Here is a 26,177-nt window from a genome sequence, read left to right on the forward strand (position 1 = left end):
CGGACATTTTTTTGAAGTAGTATAGTACAAGAAATGGTAGTGAGAGAGATTTACAAACTTCTTGGATGTACACTATCAATCTCAATGGTGATGCCCTTCTTCCTTGAACTCCTAAATAAGAAACGTAGCTCTTTCATTCTTACAGTTGTGCTAAAAATATAGTACTTTGTAGAGGACATAATTTCATCCAAGTGGTGCTCCCCTTTTTAGTTCATATGAAAACAACTGTTAATTATAACAACAACAATAATAGTAATATTAATAAGATATTTATTATCATTTAAAAAAACATTGATTGTTGTATGATTCAAAATATATATTAATTTCTTTTTTCAAAAAATGTATTAGTTTATATTTTGAACTTTTTGTGACAATTCTCGAAATTTAGGTCTTCAATTCTTTATACTTGTGTGAAAACTAAAATTAGTCGATAGTTACACTTACAAATTTCTTTAGATTTATAAACTTTGTCATTTGTAAACTATTAGCTGTAATTAATTTAAAATCACCTAAATAGAACAACTTTCTCCAAAATCTTATCAAATTAATGAAAAAACTATCACATATTTTTTTTTTAAAAAAAATAGGTGAAAAATATAGAAGGTAAAATGAAAGAAAATTATCATATTATGTTAATCGATGCATTTTAAGAAATTTTATATTATATAGTTTTTAAACAAAATAATTTAAGTGATACAAAGTCAAATATGAAGTTTTTCTTTTTTTCCAAAAGAGATATGGTGAAAAATTGGTGAAGTTTTAAAAAGATGAAATAAAGTGTGACGGAGGTCTTTTCCCGTTAAAACTTGTCCATTACTGCAACCATTACACGTAATCATTGTCGGTAGTACGACATCTCCGCTTCACACGTGTTTCGATCTACACCGTTGAATTTCCAAACGTGCTGTCATCTTAGCCGCTGGTTTTGAATCCCTTTAGTCCGCCCCTTTATGTTTGAATAGAGCTCCGGACCGTTTAAATTATCGTTTCCAAATCCTAAGCCATTTCGCTTTCGCTACCAGTTCCTCTCTCTGCTTTCCTTCATTCACTTCTTCTTCCGATCAAATTTCTACTCCGCGCAGATTCTCTAATGCGTTCTGTTTCGATCGCTGCATCCAGTTTCATCTATTTATCTGCACTTCACCGCCGCTCGACGCCGACGCCGGTCAGTTCTTTAGGGTTTCTTTGGTTAATTTTGTTATCTTCCGTTTATTTTATGATCTTTTTGTCGATTTGATTGTTTTTCGCTTCGGATTGAAGTTTACTAGGCATTTCAGTTCAAGTTTGTGGATTCTTGAACATTTTTCTTTCCTTCTATTTTGAGTGATTTACCTTGTGGACTCTATGAAATGTTCTCTATCTTATCCTCGTTGTGGTTTCGGTTTATTCACACTTAGGTAATTTGTTGTTTTCTGTTTCTGGAGTTCGATTTTGTAATGAATCATTTCTCTGATCTTTTTTTTTCAGTCTTTGCGGCGGTGGAAATTGAATTTTTGTTAGTCATTTCCGTTTTTTTCAGGTTTGGCTCCTGGCAGTCATTTCTGTTGTTTTTGAGGTTTGGAGTACGGTTAATAGGTTTGATGCTAGTATTGTGCACAACGTGCGTTTTAATCAAGGATTGATAGCTTATTCCACTCCTAAAATTAGGTTTCAATTGTTATACCTCTCAGTTTGTTTTCATGATATGGATTTTGGACTTCTTGTTGTAGTAATTAATTTTAAATGACGAGGCCTTTTTTCTCTCACGTAGAGTGAGTTTTGAGAATATCGATAGCATTCATTTTTCGCCTGGAGGAATATCTGATTTTATGCGTTTCACATCACTTATTGTAAAAACTGCCTAAAGAAACTTTGACCGAAGTTAGATCCACTATGTCTCACTGCTGATTTTCAACATCATTGATTCAAAGACCATGTTGAGCTCAAATTTTATACAGCTTTGAAATACTAAGATTTAATTTACTGGAGCTGATGTTTTTTGGTTCGATTCTTGCCTTTGAATAATGATTATGCACATTTATACATTATAGATACGGCCGTATGTTTTGTATTTTTGTACTATTTCTTTGTTCTACTGCCTGCAGATATTCACTGGTTATTTTCCTTGGTTAGAAATTGTTGGATGAAATGGTAGATTTTTCCACATTGGAATAAAATAATGGTCTGGATAGCATTCTTTGGAACAAGCCATTGTCGGGTAGGAATTGGGATATTATGCATTTGCCCCTCTATGTCAAGGAGTTATGGAAGGTGATAAGACCATCTCAACACCTTCGGACAATCCTGAGGAGGCAGTTCGTGATCAGAGGATACGTGCTCTCCATGGGTAATTTCATTCATCTAACTAAGCAGATCTCATGCTTTGCTTCATATTTCTTCTCATTCGCCTCATTCTGCAAGTTTTGGCCTCTGTATGCACTTTACTATATTGGTGTCTTGTAACTGTTGTTTTGCAAGTCTTCTAAACCAAATTTGCCACCATAACTCATATAAGAACTGTTTCAGTTGCAATATTCTTGAGTCCTGTTTCTATAAAACATTTTCCTTGGTTTCCTTTATTACTGGAGAGGCATACCAGTCACTAACTAGCTTGTTGTAATTCTGTCTTTAGCAACTTGTAATTTTACTTTCTTTTCATTTTTCCTTGTAAATGGTTGTATTTTGATGTCTTTTGGTTCAACATGATTTTTGTCCCATTTCTGTGGATTTGTGTTTGAAATTTGAATTGACTTTATGTCCTGTACTACACAGTTCCTATACTGTTGCTTGACATTCATATACCTTCCTTGCCCTATTACTTTGTCGGAAGGAAAAAACTAAGTTATCGCCTGAAGTTTGAACTCTATGTATGTTCTTTTGGGGGATGTTTAGGAGAACTAGTGGCCCAACAAGACGTTCAACAAAAGGACAATGGACACCTGAAGAGGTAAGTTTATCATGTATCATACTGCAGTCTGTTAGATATTTCTTCTCATTGTTCTAGTTGGCTGCAGGACAGAATGGTGATGTTTTTTGTTTTTCTTTTTTGAGTGTGGGTGTGTGTGTGGGTGTGTGTGTGGGGGGGGGGGGGGGGGGGGGGGGGTGGGTAGAATGTTGTCTTCCTTATTTTTACTTTGCTCACAATTTTGTTGTTCCAAAAGTTGTATGTTTGATGAGTAATCTGTTTTATACACATCCAGGATGAAATTTTGCGACAAGCAGTTGATCATTTCAAAGGCAAGAACTGGAAGAAAATAGGTACTATTGATGTGTTGGATACTATAGAGGCCAAGAATATATTTTATTGTACTGAAGATGTTCTCTTCTTGGGTCATTTTTAACTTGTATGTAAAGTGTACCTACGGTATTTAGATGATTAGATAACCTAATTTATCGTGTAAAAGGAGGCCATATTTCACGATGAACAATATTTTGTATGGACTACTGTGTTACTGCATCACTGGTTCATTTGTTATTGGTTGTTTGTAGCTGGATATTTCAAGGATCGGACTGATGTACAATGTCTGCATAGGTGGCAAAAGGTTTTAAATCCCGAGCTTGTCAAAGGTCCATGGTCTAAAGAGGTGATCTGCTTGTGAAATTTTAGTAATTATAATTTAATAATCGTCCTACTCTTTCGATGCTCTATATGTGGAATTCTACATGAACTTACCTGTTTGCTTGTGAATTGAATGTAGGAAGATGAGATTATCATAGACCTGGTGAACAAATATGGACCAAAAAAGTGGTCCACAATTGCAACACATTTACCTGGACGTATTGGCAAGCAATGCCGAGAAAGGTAAGACAATTGAGTTACTTTCTTGCTTCTTCTTTATTTATTTATTTTTGACTTTTGATTCTCCTATTACTTTTATTATCTCTTTGGTTAACCCCATCTGTTGAATATTTATTTTCTGGATTCAATTATGATTGGTGGTGCCATCAAGTTGAACTTATCATGCGTCCCTACTTGATGTTCAATTAAATTTTCAGCTGTCCTCAGATTCTTTTACATAAACTGCTTTCTTTTTTAAAGGTGGCACAACCACCTCAATCCTAATATAAACAAAGAAGCATGGACCCAAGAGGAGGAGTTAGCTTTAATTCGTGCTCATCAAATTTATGGCAACAGATGGGCAGAACTAACAAAGTTCTTACCTGGAAGGTGTGTCCCATATTTATATCTTAAAGTTGAAGGCATTATGTGGGGTTGTCCTATATGTGCATAATTTTGTTCCTATAAATCTTTTCAGATTAAAATTGTTGAATTTCTTTTCATTGCAGCTTTATTCTCTACAACTGCATTTCTTTCCATTTTTAATTGGAAAATTCACTTGATTCTGAAAAATGTTGTATTTGTGCTTTTATAATCAACAGGACAGACAATGCCATAAAAAACCATTGGAACAGTTCTGTCAAAAAGAAATTGGACTCTTACTTTGCCTCAGGCTTGCTCTCACAATTTCAAGATCCAGTTCCCGCTGGACAACCAAACAAACTCCCAGTTTCATCTTCAAAGGTGCTTGGTAGTGGAAATGACAGTGGCTTGAAGGGAATGGATACAGAGGAGATTTCAGAGTGCAGTCAAGATGCAACAGTTTCTGATAGCTTGATGATCGATTCAGCATGTGCCACCCTGAATATAAGAAAAGAATTTCAGTTAACCGAGGATTTGGGATTGGGAAAGGAGCAAAGTGCCAGCCCAATATCCAATTCGGAACCATACTACCGTCCTTCCATGGAAGTAAGCACTTGTCCAATTGCCGAGTTTGCTCAAGAAATGGGTCACTCATCACATTCGCAGCAAAATCTCTCGAATGATTGTAGAACAACATCAAATAGGGAGCACCAGTGTGATTTGAATCAGTTTCCTAACATCTCTTCATTACAGGTGGCCAAAGAAGCATCACAGTTTCAATCAATGGGTCATGGGATGGGTGAAAGTCATGGAGTTGGTGATTCTGCTCAAACTTCTTCGATGATAAAAGAAGCTGTGGCTTCTGCCCAAGCAGAGTGCATGTTTATATCTGATGATGAGTGTTGCAGGGTCCTATTCTCAGATACAAAAAGTGATAGAGGCCATCTGACTAGTAATCTTAAAGGACCCTGTGTATCTGAAATGTGTGATTACGTAGTACCAGTTCACTCCTTGGGAACTCCAAAAGTGGAAAATAACCATACTTTGACTCCACAGATATATAATCATCCGTCAGGAACTGATGTGCAGGAGAAAAATTCCTTTGGTCAATCTGGCATGCTGATTCCATCTATGGTTTCTGTCAATGGTGACGTGATTTTATTAGGCGGTACTGGATCCAACCTCTTTGTAGGAGCCGTAGAGCACGGATGTGTAACTAGCCAGCAAAATAGGTTTGTTTATAAAGATGGAACATCCAAGCCTTCCTATTTTGATGTTGCAGATAACCCAGAAATGCAAGAACAGCCTGGCGGATCAGAAGACCTGCCAAAAGCAATTTGTGAGGATACATTTGCAACAGCAGCAGCGGAAGCAGATGGTACAGGTACATGCACTCGTTTGGACGAAACAGCGAAACAAAATGATAAACATCTAGACTCGAGAGCTCTTTGTTACGAGCCTCCTCGTTTTCCAAGTTTAGATGTTCCTTTTTTCAGCTGTGATCTCATACAGTCAGGAAGTGAAATGCAGGAGTACAGCCCACTCGGTATCCGTCAGTTGATGATGTCTTCTCTAAACTCTGTTACTCCATTCAGATTATGGGATTCACCATCTCGTGATACTAGTCCAGATGCCGTACTGAAAAGCGCTGCCAAAACTTTTACCAGTACTCCATCTATTTTGAAGAAACGACACCGTGATTTAATGTCTCCTCTTTCTGAAAGAAGAACCGACAAAAAGCTTGAAACCGATGTGACATCCAGTTTGACCGAAAACTTTTCACGCTTGGATGTTGTGTTCAATGATGGGTCTGATAAAGCTTCTATATTATCTCCATCTAACCTAAAGAAAAGTATTGAAGATTCTGCTGATAATAAAGAAAATATGTATTGTACCTTTGAAGATAGTAATGAATCTCAAGACATCATGATTTCAGAGAATGGTTTTCCAAAACGTTGTTCCCAAGACTATACAAAACAAGGGACTGCTGATACCGAGATGATAAGCGTTCGATCCACATCTGAAATTGTTAGTCACTTTCAACCAACTTTTTGGTAGATGATTGATTTTTGTTATCATTGAAGAATTACCAAGCTATTTTTATTGTATTGAAGAATCAAGTTTACTGGGTATCCAACATTCAACGTGTATTTCTTTTACGACGAACACAATCTGATAGTTAATTTCACCTTTGAAAGGTACCTCCTGGAGTCTTGGCTGAACATGATGCCAATGACTTGCTACTCCATTCTGTTGATCAAAAAGCTCTCAATTCAAGTACAAGAATTAAGAAACGACACTGTCTGAGCAAATCGGAAGATGCATCAAATGCTGACAATGTAAAGCAGATAGATTCTACTCGACCACAGACTACAGCCACCGGAATTGCTTCATTGTGAGATTCATCTTCCTCTCTGTTTAATGCATTATTCCTTTCATGTTTACATTTATGGAGTTCCAGTGTTGTGTTCTGCTTTCTTTTTTAACTTTTATGAACTCTAATGGACATCGTGTTATGGCTTTTAGACCTGGAGCTGGTGAAACTCCATTCAAGAGAAGTATCGAATCCCCATCAGCATGGATGTCTCCTTGGTTTTTCAATTCTTTCCTACCTGGCCCGAGGATCGATACTGAAATATCGATCGAGGTAGTACTTAGTTAGATTGTTTGGAATGGGAAAGAAGTATTCATTAAACGATGGTTTGATCAAATTGTTGTATTTTTGTTGAATAGGACATTGGGTATTTTTCGAGCCCGAAGGAAAGAAGCCTTGATGCAATTGGGTTAATGAAACAAGTAAGCGAGAGAACGGCAGCTGCATGTGCCAATGCCCATGAAGTGTTGGGAAATGAAACTCCAGACACACTTCTGAAGGGAACGCGTATGAAACATCTCCATTGTGATGAAGCTGTTCTGGTAATCATTCTTTCCAAACACCTTCATCATTCTCTTTTCTTTTTGGCAAAAAGGTTCTTTCTCTAAAAAAATTTACCTTTTCAAAGTGAAATATATTCCAAATGCTACGTTTTGATACATATCAAGTTTTCAAGCAAAAGAGACTTTGTTATTATTTTTTTAATGGAAAAAATAAATCATGATAGCCGATGATATTTAAACTTCTTTTTTTTAAAAAAAAAACTTTTTAGATAAAAATATTTACAAATAGCAAATATATTACAATCTGGGTCGATTTAGTTTTAAAACATTTAATTTGATCCGAGTAATAAGAGAGAAAGATTTGAGTTGTGGTTTTGGGTAATATTGTAAAGTTGTACGATTTGACTTTCAGGCAGAGTGTAGGGTATTGGACTTCAGCGAATGTGGCTCTCCAGGAAAAGTAGGGACAATGGGTGCGTGAAAACAACAACAGTAGAGACCACCCGTCCCCTTTTCTATCTTCTCAACGGCTGCACATAACAAATCTATCTGCCTTCAACTTCCTTGACGTAATGTGTGTTCATTCGTCCCCCTAGAAGAAAAAAGAGAAGGGAAAAAAACAGGGAAGAAATTGTAATTGTACGTGATTCTCTAGATTATCATCGGTCTGACCTAAACTTCAAAACTTTGAATATAAATGAAAAATCAAAGAGCCTTTTTCTCAAAGGGCAAATGAGCACCGATAATTTCTTCAAATGAAATGTTAAAAGAGACAAGTTTTTGCCAACAAGATGACAACAAATTGCTTCCAGTATGGTGAGCAACAATGATTATTTAATAATATGGTAAGAGAACTAAAGCAAGACTATAGAAGTGGGGGAACAAAAATTAGAGGACACGAGTCACGGCTGCATGGATTGCGTCCGCAAGGTGAGGTACGGTCCTTGAGCTCAAACCTGCCATGCTGATTCTCCTGCAACACGTAACAAAGTTATAAAAAAAGAATATTTACCTTCATTCATAATCAATAATTAATTCAATCATTTTATGGAAGTTGTTTTTATGAAAATTTTAATTTTATAAAATATTTACATTCTAATTCGACACTGTATCACACAATCTAAAATTTAAATTCAAATTCAACACTATGTCAAAGTAGCTAAAATTTAAAATTACTATGTCAAAGAATCTAAAATTTAAAATTTTGTTAAATTTTGTTTAACCTATAAATATTTTAATTATAGAATCTAAAATTTAAAATTACTATGTCAAACAATTTAAAATTTAAAATTTGTTATAAGTGAAATATTTTAATCATAGAATTTAAAACTTAAAATTCAAAATTCAAAAACTTAAAATTCAAATCCGACGTCAAAAAATTAAAACTCATAAATATTTTAATTTATTTTAGAACTTTTAAAAATGGTCTTGTTTCTAATCGAGAGGTTTTTAAATAATAGAACATTTGAAAATTTCATTTTTATATTTGCTATTAAATATTTAAGTTTATTTTTCTATATTAAAAAAAAAAGGAAAGAATCAAATATATTAAGAAAAAAATATCAAACAAGCTTAGGAAAAAGGGGCAAGAAAAACAAAAATATGGGTAGACGAAAATGATTGGGGATATAGAGAAGTGATTATAGCAATGTGAAAGGAAAGATGCTTTACCCATCAGAGGTCATGTAAATATGATATTCTTTGGTCATGAAGCTAACTTGTTCCGAGTTCAATCCTGTGAATGTAAACATCCCAATCTGTTTGATGATGTGACTCCAATCACCAGGTGTACCTTCATCACATACACACATACACATGAATGGTCAATAACACACCACAAGACCCCTTCAAATATGGCTTCTAATACCATATTTTCAACCACGACCAACCAATTTTGTTGATTCCTTTTACTCTTTTCCCAAATTTCATACTCCCTTCCATGTGAGGGATGATAAATCAGGCATTTGTTTTATAGCACTTTAGTCTACTTGAGAAAATCTAAACGCTGTGTTTAATTAGGATGCAATTAAAAGATTTGAATTCGATGACAGATCTCCCCATCTATAAACCACAAATCTTGATTGACTATGCAATTCTTAAAATAAAGCAGTTCCGAACATTACAAAATAACTTGTTGCATCATTCATACCAAACTTCATATTAGCCCTCAAAATCTATGGATTGGATGGATGGATTATAATATTCTATTCATTCTTCATATTAGCTCTCCATATTATTCTATTTGCAATTCTGTTGTTAATTAACATTTCCTTTCTTCCACATTCCTCTAGGATTTTCTAGAATATTTAATTTTTCTCCAAAAGGAACCTCCTACTCGTTTTCAAGGCATCACTGTTATCTCACCAGACCGCAACGCACACAAGACGACCAGAAAATATTCACCAGAAAGCCATCGGTATCATATCAATTCACTAGCCAGGACCATTAGGTCCCCCTAATCATTCACCCATCGCACTCAATTCTCCCGACTAGTCCCTCCCAAATGAAAGCTTCCTAAATTTAACCATACAATACACAAAATGGATGTATAAGGTAAAACTAAATCATGCACCGTCTCTTCCCTTTCTCCTCTTCAAAATCTCATAACCAACTATAAGTAATTAAGATTACAATGATTGTTCAGGCCTAATGACCGACCCATTATTTGACTACTTTTTTTACTTCTCATAATTAAGGTTATATAAACGCTGCTTCCAGCTACTATTTTCCTTATTTTGTGATCTATCTCTATGAGCAGTTTTGAAAATGAAAAATAAAGGCAGTTCAAATTATTTATTCATTTCCTTTTTTGAAAACCACACAGTAGAAAATATAAGAAAATCAGCACAACCTTCCAAAATAGAAAGTTAAAAACTAAATCGTTTTCGAAGGGAAACTAAATTTGAATTTTATGATAAATTGAGATTCAGCCTTGTCCACCTACCTAATCTGCATTCCCAATTATGATCGTTCTTCTCATCCACACCCCAAATGTTTTATTCCCTTTATTCTCTTATTGATTACTCTTACCCTTAGCTATATCCTTTGAATAAGACCATGCAGTCACAAAAGGAACTGGTATAATGAGGCTAGTAAGCACTCAAAAGAACTCAAAATGGATACCAAGAGAATAAATACTAACCTCTAGCGCGCAGGGCATCAAAAAGTTGCTGGCGCATGCTAATAATACGGTCTGCCATGGCCTTCAACTCAACAGTCCATTCATTGAACAAATCCCTACCATTGAAACAAAGATATTGCTTTCATTTTTTTGGATAAGATCAAAGATATTGATTTCATGATGCATGGACAGTGAATCAGTTCCACACAAATTTTCAGAATTGGAAATAAAGTAAACACAAGCATCTTGCTTATAGATGTTCGTTCGCCTTCCCAATCTGAGTTGAGGTCATATGAGAAGTTCTTATTTTTACCTGTCCTTCAGGACTGTAGCGACAATAGATGCTCCGTGGATGGGTGGGCTCGAGTACATGGGCCTTATCACTAGTTTTAGCTGGCTCTCTACCCTGCTTGCAACATCAGCATTCTTGCAGACCTGTTCAAGAGTAAAAATGCGTAAGATCAAGGCAGAAAATTTAAAAAAATACTAGCTTAGACACCATCCATGCATGTTCCTGCTTCAAAGATTCTTTGAATGAAAAAAAAATGTCTATCAATAAGCTCTTGCAGTTTAGAAATCTGTATTTTTACCAATTTAGTAAATTTCTATTATTAACAGTAATGATAATACAAGCAGTTATTATATTTCCACGAATAATATGCACAATTTTCCAGAGTACCAAAAATTTATCATTTCAAAAGAATAGTGCAGTGGAAAATCATGCACGTGACAATAAGACGACACAATTTATAGTAACCTACAATAACTTACTCATCTCAATTTATAATAGAACCTGTATTTGCCAATAATACCACACAGACTCCATATTCAATCAATGAAGATGTGATGCTCTATATCTCAATAAATCAAGTATGGACATTCTTCTAAAAACCTTACAATGCTTAAAGCGCCAACACGTTCGCCATATAGCCCCAAATTCTTTGCGTAACTCTGGGCTACAAAACATTCACCTCCATCAGCAACAAATAAGCGCACAGGCTGTGCATCCTTATCCAAACTTCCACTGGCAAAACCCTGTATAATAAGAGGCAAATATATCAGAAGTTTAAACGCCTAGATTATCTTTTTTAGTTGTTGATGTGCAAGTCATTCTTTATTTTATAATATCTATAACCCTTACCTGATAAGCACTGTCAAAGAAAGGTAAAAGCTGTTTTGATCTCATCAACTTCCTGATCTGATCCCATTGTTCAAGGGTTGGATCGACACCAGTTGGGTTGTGCGCACATGCATGAAGCAAAACTATAGCTCCAGATGGGGCAGAACCAAGATCTTCCAAGAGGCCTGTAACACATTAAAGTTGTCCAACCAATGGTAAGGAATGGTAAGGGACTGACATACTCAACATCAAAAGCTTCAGTAACCAATCATCTTAAAGCACTCCCATATGGGATACCAGGAACACTGTAGTCTAAAAGGCTATACAAGTTGAGAGTAATCTAATTGAACCAACACTTCAGTGAAAGATAAAAACACGTTGGAATTCATTATGGTGATAGAACCAAAAAAGCCTATTGCATAGTAGTAATAAAAGAGAACGAGTTTGAACCTTGAAAATCCAACCCCCGTGTTGAGGGATCATAATATCTGTAAGTTTTTACAGATAGACCAGCCAGATTAAAAACTTTGGGGTGGTTCCCCCATGTTGGCAGGGGAATGTATATAAGCCGCTGAAAAACAAGAAAATAAAGCATGTTGAGATGGCTTTATTACTTTGATAAAGTAAAGCATAACAAGCATGATAATTGAACACCTAAGCGACTCCGCACCTCATGATAATGTCTTGCCAAAAACTCACTACCAACCCTCAATGATCCAGTACCGGACAAGCATTGAACAGTTGTGACACGATTCTCAAGGATGGCAGGGCTATATAAAAGTAAGAATTAGAAATACGATCCAAAAAGAGAAAACTATTTAACCAAAGATGCTGTTCCAAGTATGAGCTAACCAACTGTAAATAATATCGGTACAGCTTACCTGTCAGCGCCAAAAATAAGCTTCGCACTCTGTTTATTAAACTCCGCCAATCCCACAATCGGAAGATACTCCTTAACTCGTGAACTGCAGGTCATTAAAATAAGAAGCTCAACATATATCTACATCAAGTAACAATCCCAAGAGAATGAAGAAAAATACCTATCATTAACAAGCTGATGCTCTGCTTTTCTGACAACGTTCAATACAAGAGGTTTTCCTTCCTATCATATCAAAATACTACAATATTAAAAAATTTCTAACTAGACACGCCAACTGCTTAGACATCTCGATAATGAATAAATTAAAAGATGCGACAATCTAAAGCAACAGATACGTACCTCTGTCCTATAAGCACCAACGCCCAAATTCAACTTGTTCGGACTCGGATCTTTGTTGTATGCAACAGTCACCTATCCATTCAACATAGTGATTTATATATATTAGCAAAAATTGCAAAAATTCGGATAGATAGTTATAAATATGCATTAAACAAAAATAACGAGAAGATTTTTGTCCGATAGTCTTCTTATTTCTTAAAAATCTCCTTCGGCGTTTCTAAAGCCATTAAACCAAGTGATAAGCGGAACAAATTTCCAAAACACAACAAAATGACATCAGAAGCAACAGCCAGTTAGATTTCAAGAAAAACACACAAGCAACGATCATGATCCACAAACAGCCAACGAAAAACTCCCGATCACAACAATCCAAAAGGCTCGACATAGTTCATTTCAATAAAATACCGTACATAATAGAAACAGAAAAGTCCGAATCAGAGACGTGAATAATTAAAAACTTAAACTAAGAGCAAGAGAAGAGAAAGAAAAAACGAAAAGGAAATCCGCTGAACTTGTCGGCAACGGAACAAAGAAATGCAAGTGGAGAGAAAATTGATCAGCAGAGCAAAGAACGAAAAAAAAAAAAAAAACTACAAGGATTGATGGAAAGAGATAAAAAATTACCCCGAGAATAGGATCTTCAGGAGCACGAACAACATGAGCGAAAACGGAATCAGTATTCAAGGAGGAAGTAGGAGAAGCAGAGATAGAATCAGCCATGGCGGATGAAGATGGTTCAACCAGATGCCTAACGAGAGCGTTAATTCTTCGATCGGTTGGATCGGTATTAGAAGTGGAAGTGTTGGAACTAGCAGTTTGTGGAATGCCAAACAAGGGGCGCATCTCGTGTGCCATGAATTTCCTTTTTACTTTTCTACTCTTTTTTTACTCTTCTTTTTCCTTTCAACTTGTGATGCGGTCTTTTTTGACAGTCCGATTTCTCAATTTATACTTTCCCGAAGACGAAGCTTTTGCTATAAAGCCTTCACATCAATGTGTTTCGGATTATTACAACCGAAAAAGAAAAATGTATCTAATACTCAAAAATAATTTTAAAAAAAATTCAATTAAAAACTTAATCTTTTAGATAATATTGTAATTTTGTGTTTAATAAAATATTAAATAAGTCAATTAACGAGTTAATACAAAATTAAAAGAACACAAATCGCCACAGGGTCGAAAGTTTAATTATTAATGACGTAGTTAAGTTTAATTATTGAAGTGAGGTGGCGTGGCGTGGAGAAAAGAGCGGTAATGTTTGGCACGTACTACGAGGGAGAAAGAGAGGGCCATACGGCTAATGGTTTGGCACGTGACATTCAGGTGGTATAAGGGATTAGGATTGTTTTTCCATTGGCACGTTTCTCGAGCATTCTCCCACGTGGCTCACGACACGGTCGCCTCCGATGCTTCCGCATAATTTATCGTTGAAGAGTTTTCTTTCTCTTACTCCTAAATCCTTACCATCAAATTTTAGATCATAAATTTTGTAAGATAGCATCTCACACTAATCATTTAAATTATTTAATATATTATAATTTAACACTTCAAAATTAATATTAAAATATAAAAGTTGATGATATAAAGAGGTACATGAGTTTGGAGAGGGTAGAAAATGATTTTGCTACTAAGCTAATGGTTAGTATTGATATTGTTTTATATATATAAAAGAATATCGAGGGTTTGAGTCTATTTAGTTTATGTGTTTTGGTCTAAGTTGAATTTTGACTCAAGATATTTATATAACTTTGATTTTAAAAATTTTGAAAAATTCTATTTTGTATAGTTCTCGGGAATAATTTTATCTTTTCATACTTATTTGTTAAGTAATTTATTGATGTTAAAGAACATTAATATCACAAATAAACACATTTTTTTGTTTTGATATTTTGTTGATATCAAGGAACCATTAACATCACGAAAGTATGTTGAAGGGTATTGGAGATAGAAAATATAATCGAAGTCACCAAAGTCCCAAAGCTCGATAGGTAAGAGAATGGTTATAGGTGTATAAGTGAAACACAATCATCTTCGTTGGCGTTGAGACTTTTAGTGAAACTAAAAGCAAAACTATGAGTCACAGTATGCATGACCAAAAGTGGGTTATATCACATCGTCGTAGAAATGTTTGGAAGATTGCTGTCCTAAAAAAATAGAATACTATATGATGCCCGATACTTTTGTTGGTTGGCATTATGATTACATGTACTAATAATAAAAAAGTTTTTTTTTTAAAAAAATTAATTGTAAATTACATTGAATTACATTGTTTTTAAATATAAAAAAAAATGACACGAATAAACAGACTATTACGTGAATCACGATTTTTTTTTTATGTTAAGTTATAGATAACGGTGACACATTTGAAGTGTTAATATAAGGATATTAATGACAGTATGTTGGTGTCATCTAAGTTTATTTAACGACATTTTTTTAAAGTATTGTTAAATAGTGATAGGGACTTTGATTGCACAAAAACTGAATCATTCAAACTTTTCATGACACAAATTTTACATCGTTAAAGCTCATTTTTCTAGTACAACTATTTAACTAATTGGGTATCAAACTGAGCCTAAATTTGTTAACTCGGTTCAATAATTATCTAACCTTCCTCCATTAATATAGTAGAAGGTGCCTATTGACTTTTCTAAAATCGGTAGATATGTGAGCTTACCCGCATTTATTGAATTTAATACAACGTGATACGTTTGAAATACGAATAAAATAACAACATTTTAAAATAATTTATAAGTTTCTTACTCTATCCAATATGAAATTTGGAAATAATTAAACTTTCCACTTTAATAAATGAAAAACAACAATTAATTCACTATAATTATTATTTTTCATGGGAACTAAACGATCCTTATAGTCCAATATTTTGAATTTTACATTTTCAATAATACAATTTAGATTTAGTTACTAAAAATTAATTTCCACCCAAATTGATTACATAACAACAATAATTTAATTAAATAGATATGTAAACATGTTTTTAAAATTTATAGTAAAAATAGGTATAGATGATGGACTAATAGTTTTTTAAATAATAACAAGAAATTAGTCTTAAAAACAAAAAAAATATATATAAAGTTTATTAAAAATAGAATGAATAAAATTGAATAAATTATAAAGTATATAAATAAAAGTAATATTTAACTCCATATGTGTTTATTAATTCTTAGATCAATGCTTTTGAGGCGTTTGGAGCAAGGAGTTGGTTATTGTAATTTGTGTTTAAAGTGTAGATTATTTTATTTTTTATTTTAATAACATGTGTTTGATATGAAAATTATTTTAGTTTGAAAAAAATAGTAAATACGAGTAACAAATAACAAATAATAATTTTTTTAATAAATAGTAAATATAATGATAAATAGGAGCATTTAAGAGATTATAAAATAGTTTAGTGGTAAGGAAAGTTATAGTTTTAGAATAGTCTTTACCCTAAAAATATATTTCAAAGCATTGGGATTGGGATTACATTGACATCAAATTTGTTATATTTGAGGATAGTGTTTCCGTCCACGCCAAGGAATATTACAACATTAGTTTTCAACCTTCACGTCTATATCCCTAATTAGTTTCATAAATCAATTTCAAAGGTCTATCCACACACCCCTCTTTATTTGTACATAATTTTCAACCATCACAACCATCTTTATTATAAAGCCAACACATTAATAAAGAAATTTTTGTATTTGATCGAATGAATTTTGTCTTGACTTTCAAAGACTTAGATATTTGGATTTCGAAGTTTGTCACTGTAGTTGCGGTATAGTTATTATAGTTTGTAGGTTAAAGTAGCGTGTGTTTAGAGTTTATAACATTAGTTTATTATGGATAAAAAATAGTAAATGCGAAATGAAAAAGAGAGAGGATGAGAAAGAAGAATAGAAATTTTAAATATATTACTTTACTTAATTGTAAGTTATAATAGTTGTAAACACCCTTACAACTATAATAATTAAAGGCTCAAACATAGAGTGAGTTATAATAGTTCACTTCACCTAATTGAAATTAAGTTGTTTTTTTCTTCTAAACTTCTATTTGCTTTGTTAGAACGAGAAATTACCCAAAATGACCAACCTAACATGGAAATCACCACTCTCGCTACTTCTACTCCATGCTTGATCTATTTTCTTGCTCCTCTTTCAAATTTTATTTTCGTGAAATTATCGAGTGATATACTTACTTTCTCAATTAACGTTGGAAATGAAATGAAAAAAAAAAAAAAGAAGGGAGAGCGAAACGAGAAGGAAAAGGAAAAATAAAAACCTCCTCTAATTACATGGAGGGAAAGAAAGAAAAATGACTAAGGGATCAAAGAAACACATAAAAAGGATGGAGAAGAGGTTAGTGAAGAAAATCAAAAGTGTTATTAGACAAACATTTAGATCATGAGAGCAATTTGAGAGGATGCATTTTTTCCATTCTCAACGTTCTAGTTCGTCAATCTCAATTACTCACTTATTAAAAGATCTTCATATATGACAATTATTTTAAATTTAAACGAATATATATGTTTCTTACTTCCTAAAAAAAAAATTCAATTATTTCTTAGCCATCAACAAAAATGGCTTGCTAATTCAGCATGCTTTAAGTGACTTGAAAACAACATTAAAATATATATTTATAAAGATTAATTTATAAGTCTAAAGAATAAAATTTTAGAAGTAAAATGAAAAAACTAAAATTAAACCAATTATTTATATTTTAAATTCTTCAAAAAGAAAAAATAATTATATTTTAACCTTTTTTTAAAAAAAAAATTAGTTGGTCACGTATTGCCACCACTTGTACAAAGCAGTACTGTACACTACGCCGTACACAATTAGTCTCATTGGATAAATTCTAAACCTGCAAAAAGATTTCCAACAAACAAAGATTAGAAAAAAAAAAAATATATATATATATATTTTTTTTTTTCTCTTCAATTTTTAACGAAGTCTTATAATAGTTTGTAATTTTAGTTAAAATTTTACCCAGATTAGAAAATATATATTATAAATTTTCCAGTTAAAAATTAAATAAAAAAATATTTAGGTGTAGCCTTAGGAAATTTGTAATACTTTGGTAGTCCAGTAGACTTAAACGTTACCATATATATAATTATGTAGTAAATTAGTTGGAGGGCGAGTTTTTGCTAATTCTGCGCACAAATTTTTCATCAATCAAAGAAGAAAAAAGTAACACGGAGAGAAGAGAAGAAATTAAAGGTATATATAACCGACCTTTGAAGGTGAGATCCAGTGGCGTTCCTATACGATTCCCTTTCCTCTTCGGTGACCGGAGAAGTCCACCGGGAGAAATCTCGGCCAAAGAAACACCAATCGGGTAAGAGAACGCCGGCGATGGCGAAAACGCCGACGAAATAAGTTACGGCCATTTTCTTGAAGGAATAGGTGGAGATTCCGACGAGGAGGACGGCGAGGGCCAAAATTACGAGAGAGGAGTTGAGTGCGGCGTCGTTGGCCATGGATCTAGATTAGAAATTGGATAAAGAAAATGAGAGAATGATGGAAGAAGCGATGGGCATTGCAGATTAGAGAGCGTGTAGGCCATGGTCTAGGGTTTTGCCGCTTAGCTAATTATTGTTGCATTTATTTGATAGCTTCTTTCTTGATTGTTTCTTCTCGGGTTCAACTGTGTAATCTGAATCTTTAATGCCCATTTTCCATTTTCCATTTTCCTTTCTCTCTTTAGAGTTTAATTTACGTTTTATAAAAATAAGAAGTCTATAATTAATGGAGTCTATTAATGACTAATAAATCTATAATTAATATAATTATTTTTAATTTCATTTTGTTTCGATATTATATTATTATAAAATTGTTATTCATTATAATTATATAATTTTATTTAGTTTTTAACTATTTAATCGTTCCATCCTAAACTTAAACATTGAACAATTTACATTTTAAAGTTTGTAAGAATCTAATCACAAACATTAAAAGAGATCATCAAATTTTGATAAGAAATTGAGTAATTATAAATATAAAAAAGAATGGCAAAATATTTACACAAATGACGCTGGCAATCTAAATACACTAATTAGTAAGGATGAGTTAGCAAATTCTTTCAACAAAAGCACCAAATGAGAATTAAAAATTAAGATTTGGCTCAAAGTCATTTCTAGCTTTGTTTACCTCTAGATCTGGTTGTAGACCCACCGTGACATAGCATATAATAGTACCCTTCCTTAATATTTACCCTTGACTTTGTGTATTGAATTGTTTCAATTTTTACTTTCAAAATCATTTAATTTCATTAAATTAGACCCTGCATTTAATTAAAGGTTGTGACATTTTTGTTGCCAGTTACTCTTTTTTCCGTTTGTTAGTTCGTTTTTTACTACTTTTCTTGTAAGTTTAAGAGATTACGATTCTTCTTTTATGAAAAGATATTCTTAAATTGATGGTGGGTCTCACCAATTGATTCTACGTTTTAAGAGATGTTATTAATAAAAGTCGGATATTAATTTCAAGCTCTTATACATTTATACTATATAATATCAATGACATGTTTGTAAGTGATTTTAAAATTATTAAATTTTTTTTATGTGTTCAAAATGACTTTGAAACATGTATTTAATCACTCAACATTAATTTCATATTTAATCTTACATTTTTTAACATGACTTCCATACCATTGTATTTGATTTTGAATTATTAAAATCATGCTTTATACCAAATTAAAAAAGAGAACAAAAAAAATTTAAACCATTTTAGAAACATTGACATGATGTAAAGGCTTTACTCGTATATAAAAATTCAATGGTGTATACATTTAAATTTATTCTCAAAGTGACTTAAAAAGTGAAATATGTTATAAAAACGAGACACAACAAAAATACGGATATTGAAAAAATGTAATATTATAATAAATAAACAAATATATACATAAATTAATTAATTAAGAAATAGTTTTCTCTACTAACTCTAATCTATTTGGAATTTTAGCCAACATGTGTATCGCCTACAAATCCGCCAAATACATCTATTTATAGGATAAATGACAAGTAGGTGGTGGATTCAATGTACACTAATGGTGTGTCATATTGAGACACGTGAACAATAAATAGATTAGTTATAAGTTACCACTTGACTATAAACATTAATGTATATTATTTATATCATAACATACAGATTAGACAATAAATAACTATTTAAATTATTGTTTTAGTTTGTTTATGTCATATGCTTAGTAATTATTTTTTTTAAAACTAAGCTAGTAAACATTACTTTTACCTTTAAATTTATTATTTTGTTATCTACTTTCTATCGGTAGTTTAAAAAGCTAAGTTAAAAGTTGAACAGACTGTTTTTAGAATTAGAAGTCAACTAAAAGTGTTTAACTATATTTAAAAAAGATATGCAAATGATGGTGAAAAATGGAGAGTAAATGCATGCAATATTTCTTTTTAATATACTAAAAACAAAAAGAAATTATATGCATTAGGCATACCATATTTTTCAATGAAGTTTTATATATATATATATATATATATTATATATATTAAAGAAAAAAGGGATAGGTTATATTGTCACATTCCAATTGATGAATTTTGCATCTAAGCATATAAAAATCATGAAAAAAATCCAATAATTTTTGGATGGTAAAAAGGAGGAAACATTGGGGTGTGGGAGGAAGGCTACAATGGGTTAAGGCATATGGATGGACACATGGGGGCGTCGGGTTACAAACAAGGCAAAATGAGATTCTGTGTGTATTATCTGGACGACATGTCGTACCCCTTAACTTTTGACTTTATTTCACTCCATATCAACACATATGTATAATGTTTTGTTATGGCGTCACACCAATCAAAACTTTTGTCTCCTAACCAAAACAAAAAAATTGGCTTTTGGGTTAAGGCAAAGGATCATATGAACCAACATTTTCTTAAGGGAATGACCATAAAATATGTTGACAATCTAGATTAGTTCTTTCAAGCGATACACGGATCATTTGAAACGAGAGTTACGTAGTATTATAATAATTATTTTTAGTTAGCTACAACAAATACTATTTAACAATCATCAATTAGTTACGGTAAACATTATAGTAAAATTTCTCAATTAGTCTACGTTTTACATACATATGTCAGTTGAGTTAAACTTTTATTAACAAAAATAAAAATGTTAATTGTTATAAGGGACATTTTCCAATATAAAAAAATTAATCAAAATATTTATAAAATATAGTAAAATTGTTGGGAGTGTTTATAAAATATAGTTTATTTGAATTGCACGATTTATGCCTAAAACGATCTTGGATGAATTACTAAAACTAAATAGAAAATATTGGATAGAATCATATTACATAGCAAAATGACGGTAAAAAATCAAATGAGACCATATGTTAAAAAAAATATTAGCATATATATTTTGAATTACTCAAAATGATGTTATATAAAAGAAAAGCAATGATTAACTAGATGTACTAGAACTTTTAATTACCAAAATTAAATAAAAATTGAACGATTGAAGTAAAATTTGAATTTAGACCAAGAGTTACGAGCATGAAAAAAAGCAAGACATGAAAAATAAAATTGAAATGATAGTAGTTACATCGAGACTAAAAGAGTGTTAGACACGGACCAATGGAGGAAGAGACCATGAGAAGGCAAGGAATTGGGTTGAGTGGCTCAAGATTCTTGCGTTGACCTCAAGTCGAGCGATCGAAGATGCCCACAAATGCCTTAGCCAAAAGCATCACTCTAGATTCTAACACAATTTCAAAATTCAACCGAAGCAATATAGGATAATTACTTTTATAAACAAATCACTATAGTTTCATATAAGGCAACTTGAATCTAATCTTCAAACTCTACTTCACACTTTTCACTATCTGAAGTTGAGTCGTGGACTATGCTCTCTTTAAGATGTATTGCAGCTCTACCCGAAATACAAACAATTCGATATTACGCCACGTTGTTTCCAAGATAAAATAGTTTGTTTCAATCAAAACTGCACCAGTATCGATCATAATACCAATACCCTTCTATTCAGAACGTGCTTGAAAACCGAAGAAAGAAAAATATGAACAAAGAAGGGGACGAGAGAGAGAGAGAGAGGGTGAAATAATTTTTCTAATACTTTGAATGAACACAAACGAGGAGTTTTAGTTCAAGAGTTGGTGAACAGCTAAAAAATGTTAATGAAGAAAACGTTTGGACGACCAGTGGAGAAATAATTTTAATACTTTTATTAAACAATTATTCATTTTAAAAATACGTCACCTCGTCACGTCTGATTGGACGACGACATCAACATGCGTAGAGAGATCAATAAATCTACATTTGTCTATCTTCTCGCTACCTCCTCGAAAAAGAAAACACGAAAATGAAATAATAGAAAATAGATTATATGAGAGAATTCCAAATTTAGTAGAGAAAGGATGTGATTGATTATGTGGAGAGGAAAAAGGCAATTCAATCTTCAATTGATGAAGTTAGAATAGTGAGATGTAAATGGAATCTAAAGTCTATGAATAGCCCCAAAGTCCAAAGACATGAGAGGCAAAGGCCCACCCACAATCCAAACAAAGCCAACCAAAACGGAGTTTTCCCAATCCTCTTCCCGATTACCGCTATCTTTTTCCTCCGTGGGTCCAAGCCTCAAATTATCATCTCAACTCATGTAAAACTATAGTCTTATTTATTACTTTCACCTTCAAATAACTTGTAACTATCCAACTCAAATTGTAGCCGTCCAATCCAATTGAATTGAAACTTTTCTATTTTTGTTGAGTTGAGTTTGGGTCTCTCGTTGAATTTTTGTTAGTTGATCCGATTCGATCAAAAATCGTATATGTATTTAAATTTTTATGTGCATATATTTGTTTTTGTTAATGTTTTTTCAAACCTTGTCTTAGATATCGTGATGTTTAATATTTAACGTTTGAGTTTTATGATATTTAACTATTAATTATATCTTGTAGAAAAACTCGGCAACCCAGCTAACCCAATCGGAATTTTAAGGATAGGGTTGGAGAACTTATTTGAGCATTTTGGGTAGCTAACTCGACCAACTCGAATTTATGGGTTGACATTGGTAAAAAACCACATTTAATTCAACTCAACTCATATACACTTATAACTATACTTTCATTTGTCAATTTTTAGTTATCGTACTTTCAATAAACCTTAAATTGATTAAATAATGACAATGAAGAAAAAAATGGTGGGGAAAAGTAGATATCGACTAAACAAGTTTATAAATAATAAATCAGTCAATTTACATAGTTTAATAACGTTATATCATTCAAGTGTGTAAGCATTATTATAAATGATGTTGTCAATTGTATTAGCATTTGGGTCAGTTTACACGCACCTTCACCTGACCCTACAACATTTTAGTGTCAAGAAAATTCGTAAAAAATTAATTTTTAGATAAATGACCATCAGTAAACCATGACTTATTAGTTAGATATTGAGACTATATTTTCCTTTTTACCACTAAGTCAACCCATGATGGTTAAGTGTATTATTATAAGTATAGCAATAAAGTGTCGATTAGTAGTATATCGATAGTAATGATATTTACAACATTGCAATTGTTAAAATAATTTGTATATTTTAGATGATATAACTAAACTGTAGCAGTTAATTATTATTAGTTTGTCAAACACCATAATATGACTTTTCAAGTTAAAAATGAACAACTTTCCTACAAAAAAAAAAAAATCATCTTTGTGTGCATTATTCTTAGCTATTATTTTGAAAGCTACCAAAAATTCCAAGTAATAATTCAATTTTGACAATTAAATTTGCTAAATAGTTATAAATTTAAAAATAGAACTAAATTGTTACGTTTTAAAACTAAATTTTACAAAAACTAATAGTCTAAATATGAAAGTTCTAAGACTAATTAGACTTTTATGAAAACTTAGGGATAAAAATGATTTTTAATCTTAATTTCACGTTAAGTTACACATTTAACCTTAAAATGTTTAGATTTGTGTATATTGGTTGTTTAAACCTTTAAATTAAAAAATTTCTTCCTTCCAATGTGCTAATAATTTTTCAAAAATCATTCATCTATTAGACACCTAAATGTGTTGAGATATCAATATTTTGTTTTCTTCTATTGTAACTTGATATATATATATATATATAAAACAAGAAGAACACATCTTGATATTGAAAGTTTGACGTTGTCTTTGTTCTTATCTATATTTTATTTTTTCTTTATTAATATTCTCTTAAACATGATTGATTATAGTTTCTTTAGGTTTTATATGAATTCATATACACACATAATGCATAGGAAATCATCAAAATAGTATTTATGTATTATTAATGAGACTATAAAATAATTTTCAGCCAATCATTTTATTTCTAAACAATATTACTCTTATCTTATTAATAAATTGACGACACATTTAACCAAATTAAGCACACAAGTGGTATGGACATAGTTAAATTTTGATACGACTTTAATATTATAACCAATACTTATTAGACACATACAAAATGTTATATTCATATATGTTGAGGATTATCCAAAGTAAACATAAAAAGTGATTCGTGAATGTTTCCATGAAAAAGTAAATTAATCTCAATAATTCTTTAGATTGAGTTATTTTTGTTTAATTTCGTGATTGTAATGATAATTCAATCATATGAATTGCATCTTTAAACATATTAAACTTCAATAATTAATGTAGGAAAACAATAATTAGTTATACCTAATTAAATTAAAGATGGTTTGGTGCAAAGTGCAAAGTATTGGATAATGATGGAATATTAATCAAAGATGGGCAATTTTAGTGGTGGGATAATGTCTTTTCAATGGTTGACTCATAATAAAAAGGTAAAGTGAACATTTATGTTTATCATCAATATTGTTTAATCATATCTCTCTGTTTCCATAGGAAAATGATAAATTATTTTCATCCTAATTAAAAATCTTATCAAACTATGCATTGAATTATGTTCAGACAACGAATTTTATTTTATTTATTTTTAGTAAAACAATACAGAAAGAGATTAAAGAAATAAAAACACCTAATAAATTATTATCTAACTCAAAAGATTATCTGATGCATACTCAATTTTTTCTATTTAAATTTTAAGAAAAAATGTAAAAAAAAGTACCAAAATCAAAAAATATTTACACTGAGTGATTATATGAAAAAAAAAAGTATTAGTCCTCAAACTTATTTTTTAAACAACTTTTTATACCACAATTTTTATCTTTATTTTTAACATTCGTATTGTTGGGTAAATTTCAAGACAAAAACAATTCTTTTTACTTAATTTTTGAAATTAACCAAAAAAATATAAAATAGTTACAAGTTTAAGAATTTAATTGCTAAAATAAAAATAGTTCAATTTATACTATATGAATAATATCCTCCTTAAAATCTTATGTTTGATACTTTTGCTTCATGTATTTTATTTTTTAAATACGTTTGAATTAGTGCATGTATAATAGTTAATTTGCTTAAATAACGATAACAATAATAATAAATTGGATAAATATTTAGAATTAACGAAAAAGAAAAAACTCATAATTTTTTTATTTTTACATTTTAAAATGTTTGGATTTCAATCAACAATTTAAGAAATTAACTAAGAAATGAAACACATTGCCTGGAAAAAAGGTACACTAAACAGACACATAAAATTGGAGGCAAATAATTATTGATTATAATTTATTTTGGTATAATTTTAAATTATAAAAAATACCCATTAATGCATGTCTTAGGTTCTTAACATGTTTCATTTTCACATTTGAACTTTATTTCTTTTATTTTTTTTAATGAACTTGATTTTGATTTTATTGACAAATACATATAATCTTAAAAGGTGTTATCTTATTAAATTTATATACACATACAATATATTACAATAATGTTACATAACACAATTCAACTTTTACACATAAGTTGTCGTGTCAATTTTTATAATATTCTAGCATAAATATCTTTTCAAAATAAACTTTTTTAAACATAGATTTAAATTTTAAAATTCCTCCAGTAATCGACACCTACAACTACCTTAAAATTAAGAAGTATTTTGTATAACCCTACAACAAAAACCATCTACTACGACAATTATTTATATCACAAAATGGAGGGAGAAAAAACTATCACAAAAGGATAAAGAACGTGTTTTTGGTGGAAAAATGCACAAGTTTTCGAATATTACTTTTGCAACAATTATTTGATGTCATATTAGAGAAATAAAATAATATATTTAATATATAAAAAAAGTTAAATTTTTATTTACGAGTAAATCTTAACCCCTATTGAAAAACTCTCATTCTATTTGTGTTCGTCTCTTCACTCCACCGTCCAGTTTCACCCTCCATCTCCAAACTCTTTGAAGGTCATATCCGGACGACGTGCAGTTTTCTCACCGTCAATTGTCATGAAATGATTTTTCATGACTCTCGATACTATGACTGTAAATAAATGTCGCATGTTTTATTCGGAAAATAAGTGAGAACGAAGAAAGATTAAAAGGAAATTAGAGGGAAAATGTGTTAGGAATTAAAAGGGTTAGGTTTTTGGAAGAGTTGAGTGATAATCCATTTCCACCCTGTCAAGGAAAGACAATGAGAGAAGGAAGGAACTAGAGAGGTGGGTGGCTCCTTGTTTTTTTCCCCCACGAAGATAAGAAGAATGAAAAAAATAAAATAAAATAAAATAAAACACAAATAAAAAGAGGAAAATGAAAATAAAAAGAAAAGGGAAAAAAGAAAATGTG

General features: G+C 31.5%; 3 protein-coding genes and 1 long non-coding RNA gene across 7 annotated transcripts; 1 reads left to right on the top strand and 3 right to left on the bottom strand.

The window, feature by feature from the left end:
- The first annotated feature begins 976 nt into the window (after positions 1 to 976).
- Positions 977 to 7,723, top strand: LOC101207893 (transcription factor MYB3R-1). 4 transcript variants are annotated; one of them, XM_031881985.1, is made up of 13 exons: positions 977 to 1,165; positions 1,468 to 1,519; positions 2,113 to 2,326; positions 2,872 to 2,926; positions 3,180 to 3,237; positions 3,469 to 3,563; positions 3,678 to 3,781; positions 4,019 to 4,147; positions 4,360 to 6,148; positions 6,319 to 6,515; positions 6,647 to 6,767; positions 6,854 to 7,036; positions 7,410 to 7,723. In XM_031881985.1, the coding sequence occupies exons 3-13, from the start codon at positions 2,244 to 2,246 to the stop codon at positions 7,476 to 7,478; spliced, it is 2,883 nt and encodes a 960-aa protein (XP_031737845.1). In that variant the 5' UTR covers positions 977 to 1,165; positions 1,468 to 1,519; positions 2,113 to 2,243; the 3' UTR covers positions 7,479 to 7,723. The 4 variants fall into 4 exon arrangements, with proteins under 4 accessions (XP_031737845.1, XP_031737846.1, XP_031737847.1 ...); XM_031881986.1 differs by lacking the exon at positions 1,468 to 1,519 and having other exon boundaries at positions 2,085 to 2,326; XM_031881987.1 differs by lacking the exon at positions 1,468 to 1,519 and having other exon boundaries at positions 2,752 to 2,926.
- On the bottom strand, positions 7,692 to 13,392 carry LOC101213892 (aspartate aminotransferase, cytoplasmic). Its single transcript, XM_004136243.3, has 12 exons — positions 13,082 to 13,392; positions 12,458 to 12,529; positions 12,279 to 12,340; positions 12,120 to 12,203; positions 11,909 to 12,008; positions 11,689 to 11,809; positions 11,260 to 11,423; positions 11,016 to 11,153; positions 10,432 to 10,553; positions 10,140 to 10,234; positions 8,669 to 8,789; positions 7,692 to 7,970 (listed from the first exon to the last, which is right to left on the bottom strand). Exons 1-12 carry the CDS (start codon positions 13,310 to 13,312, stop codon positions 7,886 to 7,888), a joined length of 1,395 nt encoding a protein of 464 aa, XP_004136291.1. The 5' UTR covers positions 13,313 to 13,392; the 3' UTR covers positions 7,692 to 7,885.
- A 2,946-nt stretch (positions 13,393 to 16,338) lies between these two features.
- On the bottom strand, positions 16,339 to 18,157 carry LOC101214135 (signal peptidase complex-like protein DTM1). Its single transcript, XM_004136244.3, has 2 exons — positions 17,692 to 18,157; positions 16,339 to 17,317 (listed from the first exon to the last, which is right to left on the bottom strand). Exons 1-2 carry the CDS (start codon positions 17,934 to 17,936, stop codon positions 17,230 to 17,232), a joined length of 333 nt encoding a protein of 110 aa, XP_004136292.1. The 5' UTR covers positions 17,937 to 18,157; the 3' UTR covers positions 16,339 to 17,229.
- Positions 18,158 to 20,886: 2,729 nt separating this feature from the next.
- Positions 20,887 to 21,965, bottom strand: LOC116402610. Its single transcript, XR_004215055.1, has 2 exons — positions 21,702 to 21,965; positions 20,887 to 21,186 (listed from the first exon to the last, which is right to left on the bottom strand). It is a non-coding gene; the product is annotated as an uncharacterized LOC116402610 (long non-coding RNA).
- Positions 21,966 to 26,177: the final 4,212 nt, after the last annotated feature.

Source organism: Cucumis sativus, chromosome 3 (assembly GCF_000004075.3).
Source record: "Cucumis sativus cultivar 9930 chromosome 3, Cucumber_9930_V3, whole genome shotgun sequence".
Taxonomy (NCBI): Eukaryota; Viridiplantae; Streptophyta; class Magnoliopsida; order Cucurbitales; family Cucurbitaceae; genus Cucumis; species Cucumis sativus.

Coding starts and splice junctions, on each gene's coding strand:
- LOC101214135 (XM_004136244.3), bottom strand. CDS start 17,936: ATGGCCAACGACGCCGCACTCAACTCCTCTCTCGTAATTTTGGCCCTC. Junction 17,318..17,691: donor ACTGGATCTCACCTTCAAAG/GTCGGTTATATA, acceptor ATCTTTTTGCAG/GTTTAGAATTTATCCAATGA.
- LOC101207893 (XM_031881985.1), top strand. CDS start 2,244: ATGGAAGGTGATAAGACCATCTCAACACCTTCGGACAATCCTGAGGAG. Junction 3,782..4,018: donor GGCAAGCAATGCCGAGAAAG/GTAAGACAATTG, acceptor TCTTTTTTAAAG/GTGGCACAACCACCTCAATC. Junction 7,037..7,409: donor ATTGTGATGAAGCTGTTCTG/GTAATCATTCTT, acceptor TTTGACTTTCAG/GCAGAGTGTAGGGTATTGGA.
- LOC101213892 (XM_004136243.3), bottom strand. CDS start 13,312: ATGGCACACGAGATGCGCCCCTTGTTTGGCATTCCACAAACTGCTAGT. Junction 11,424..11,688: donor ACGGGGGTTGGATTTTCAAG/GTTCAAACTCGT, acceptor AATGTGTTACAG/GCCTCTTGGAAGATCTTGGT. Junction 11,154..11,259: donor TCTTTGACAGTGCTTATCAG/GTAAGGGTTATA, acceptor CTTATTATACAG/GGTTTTGCCAGTGGAAGTTT.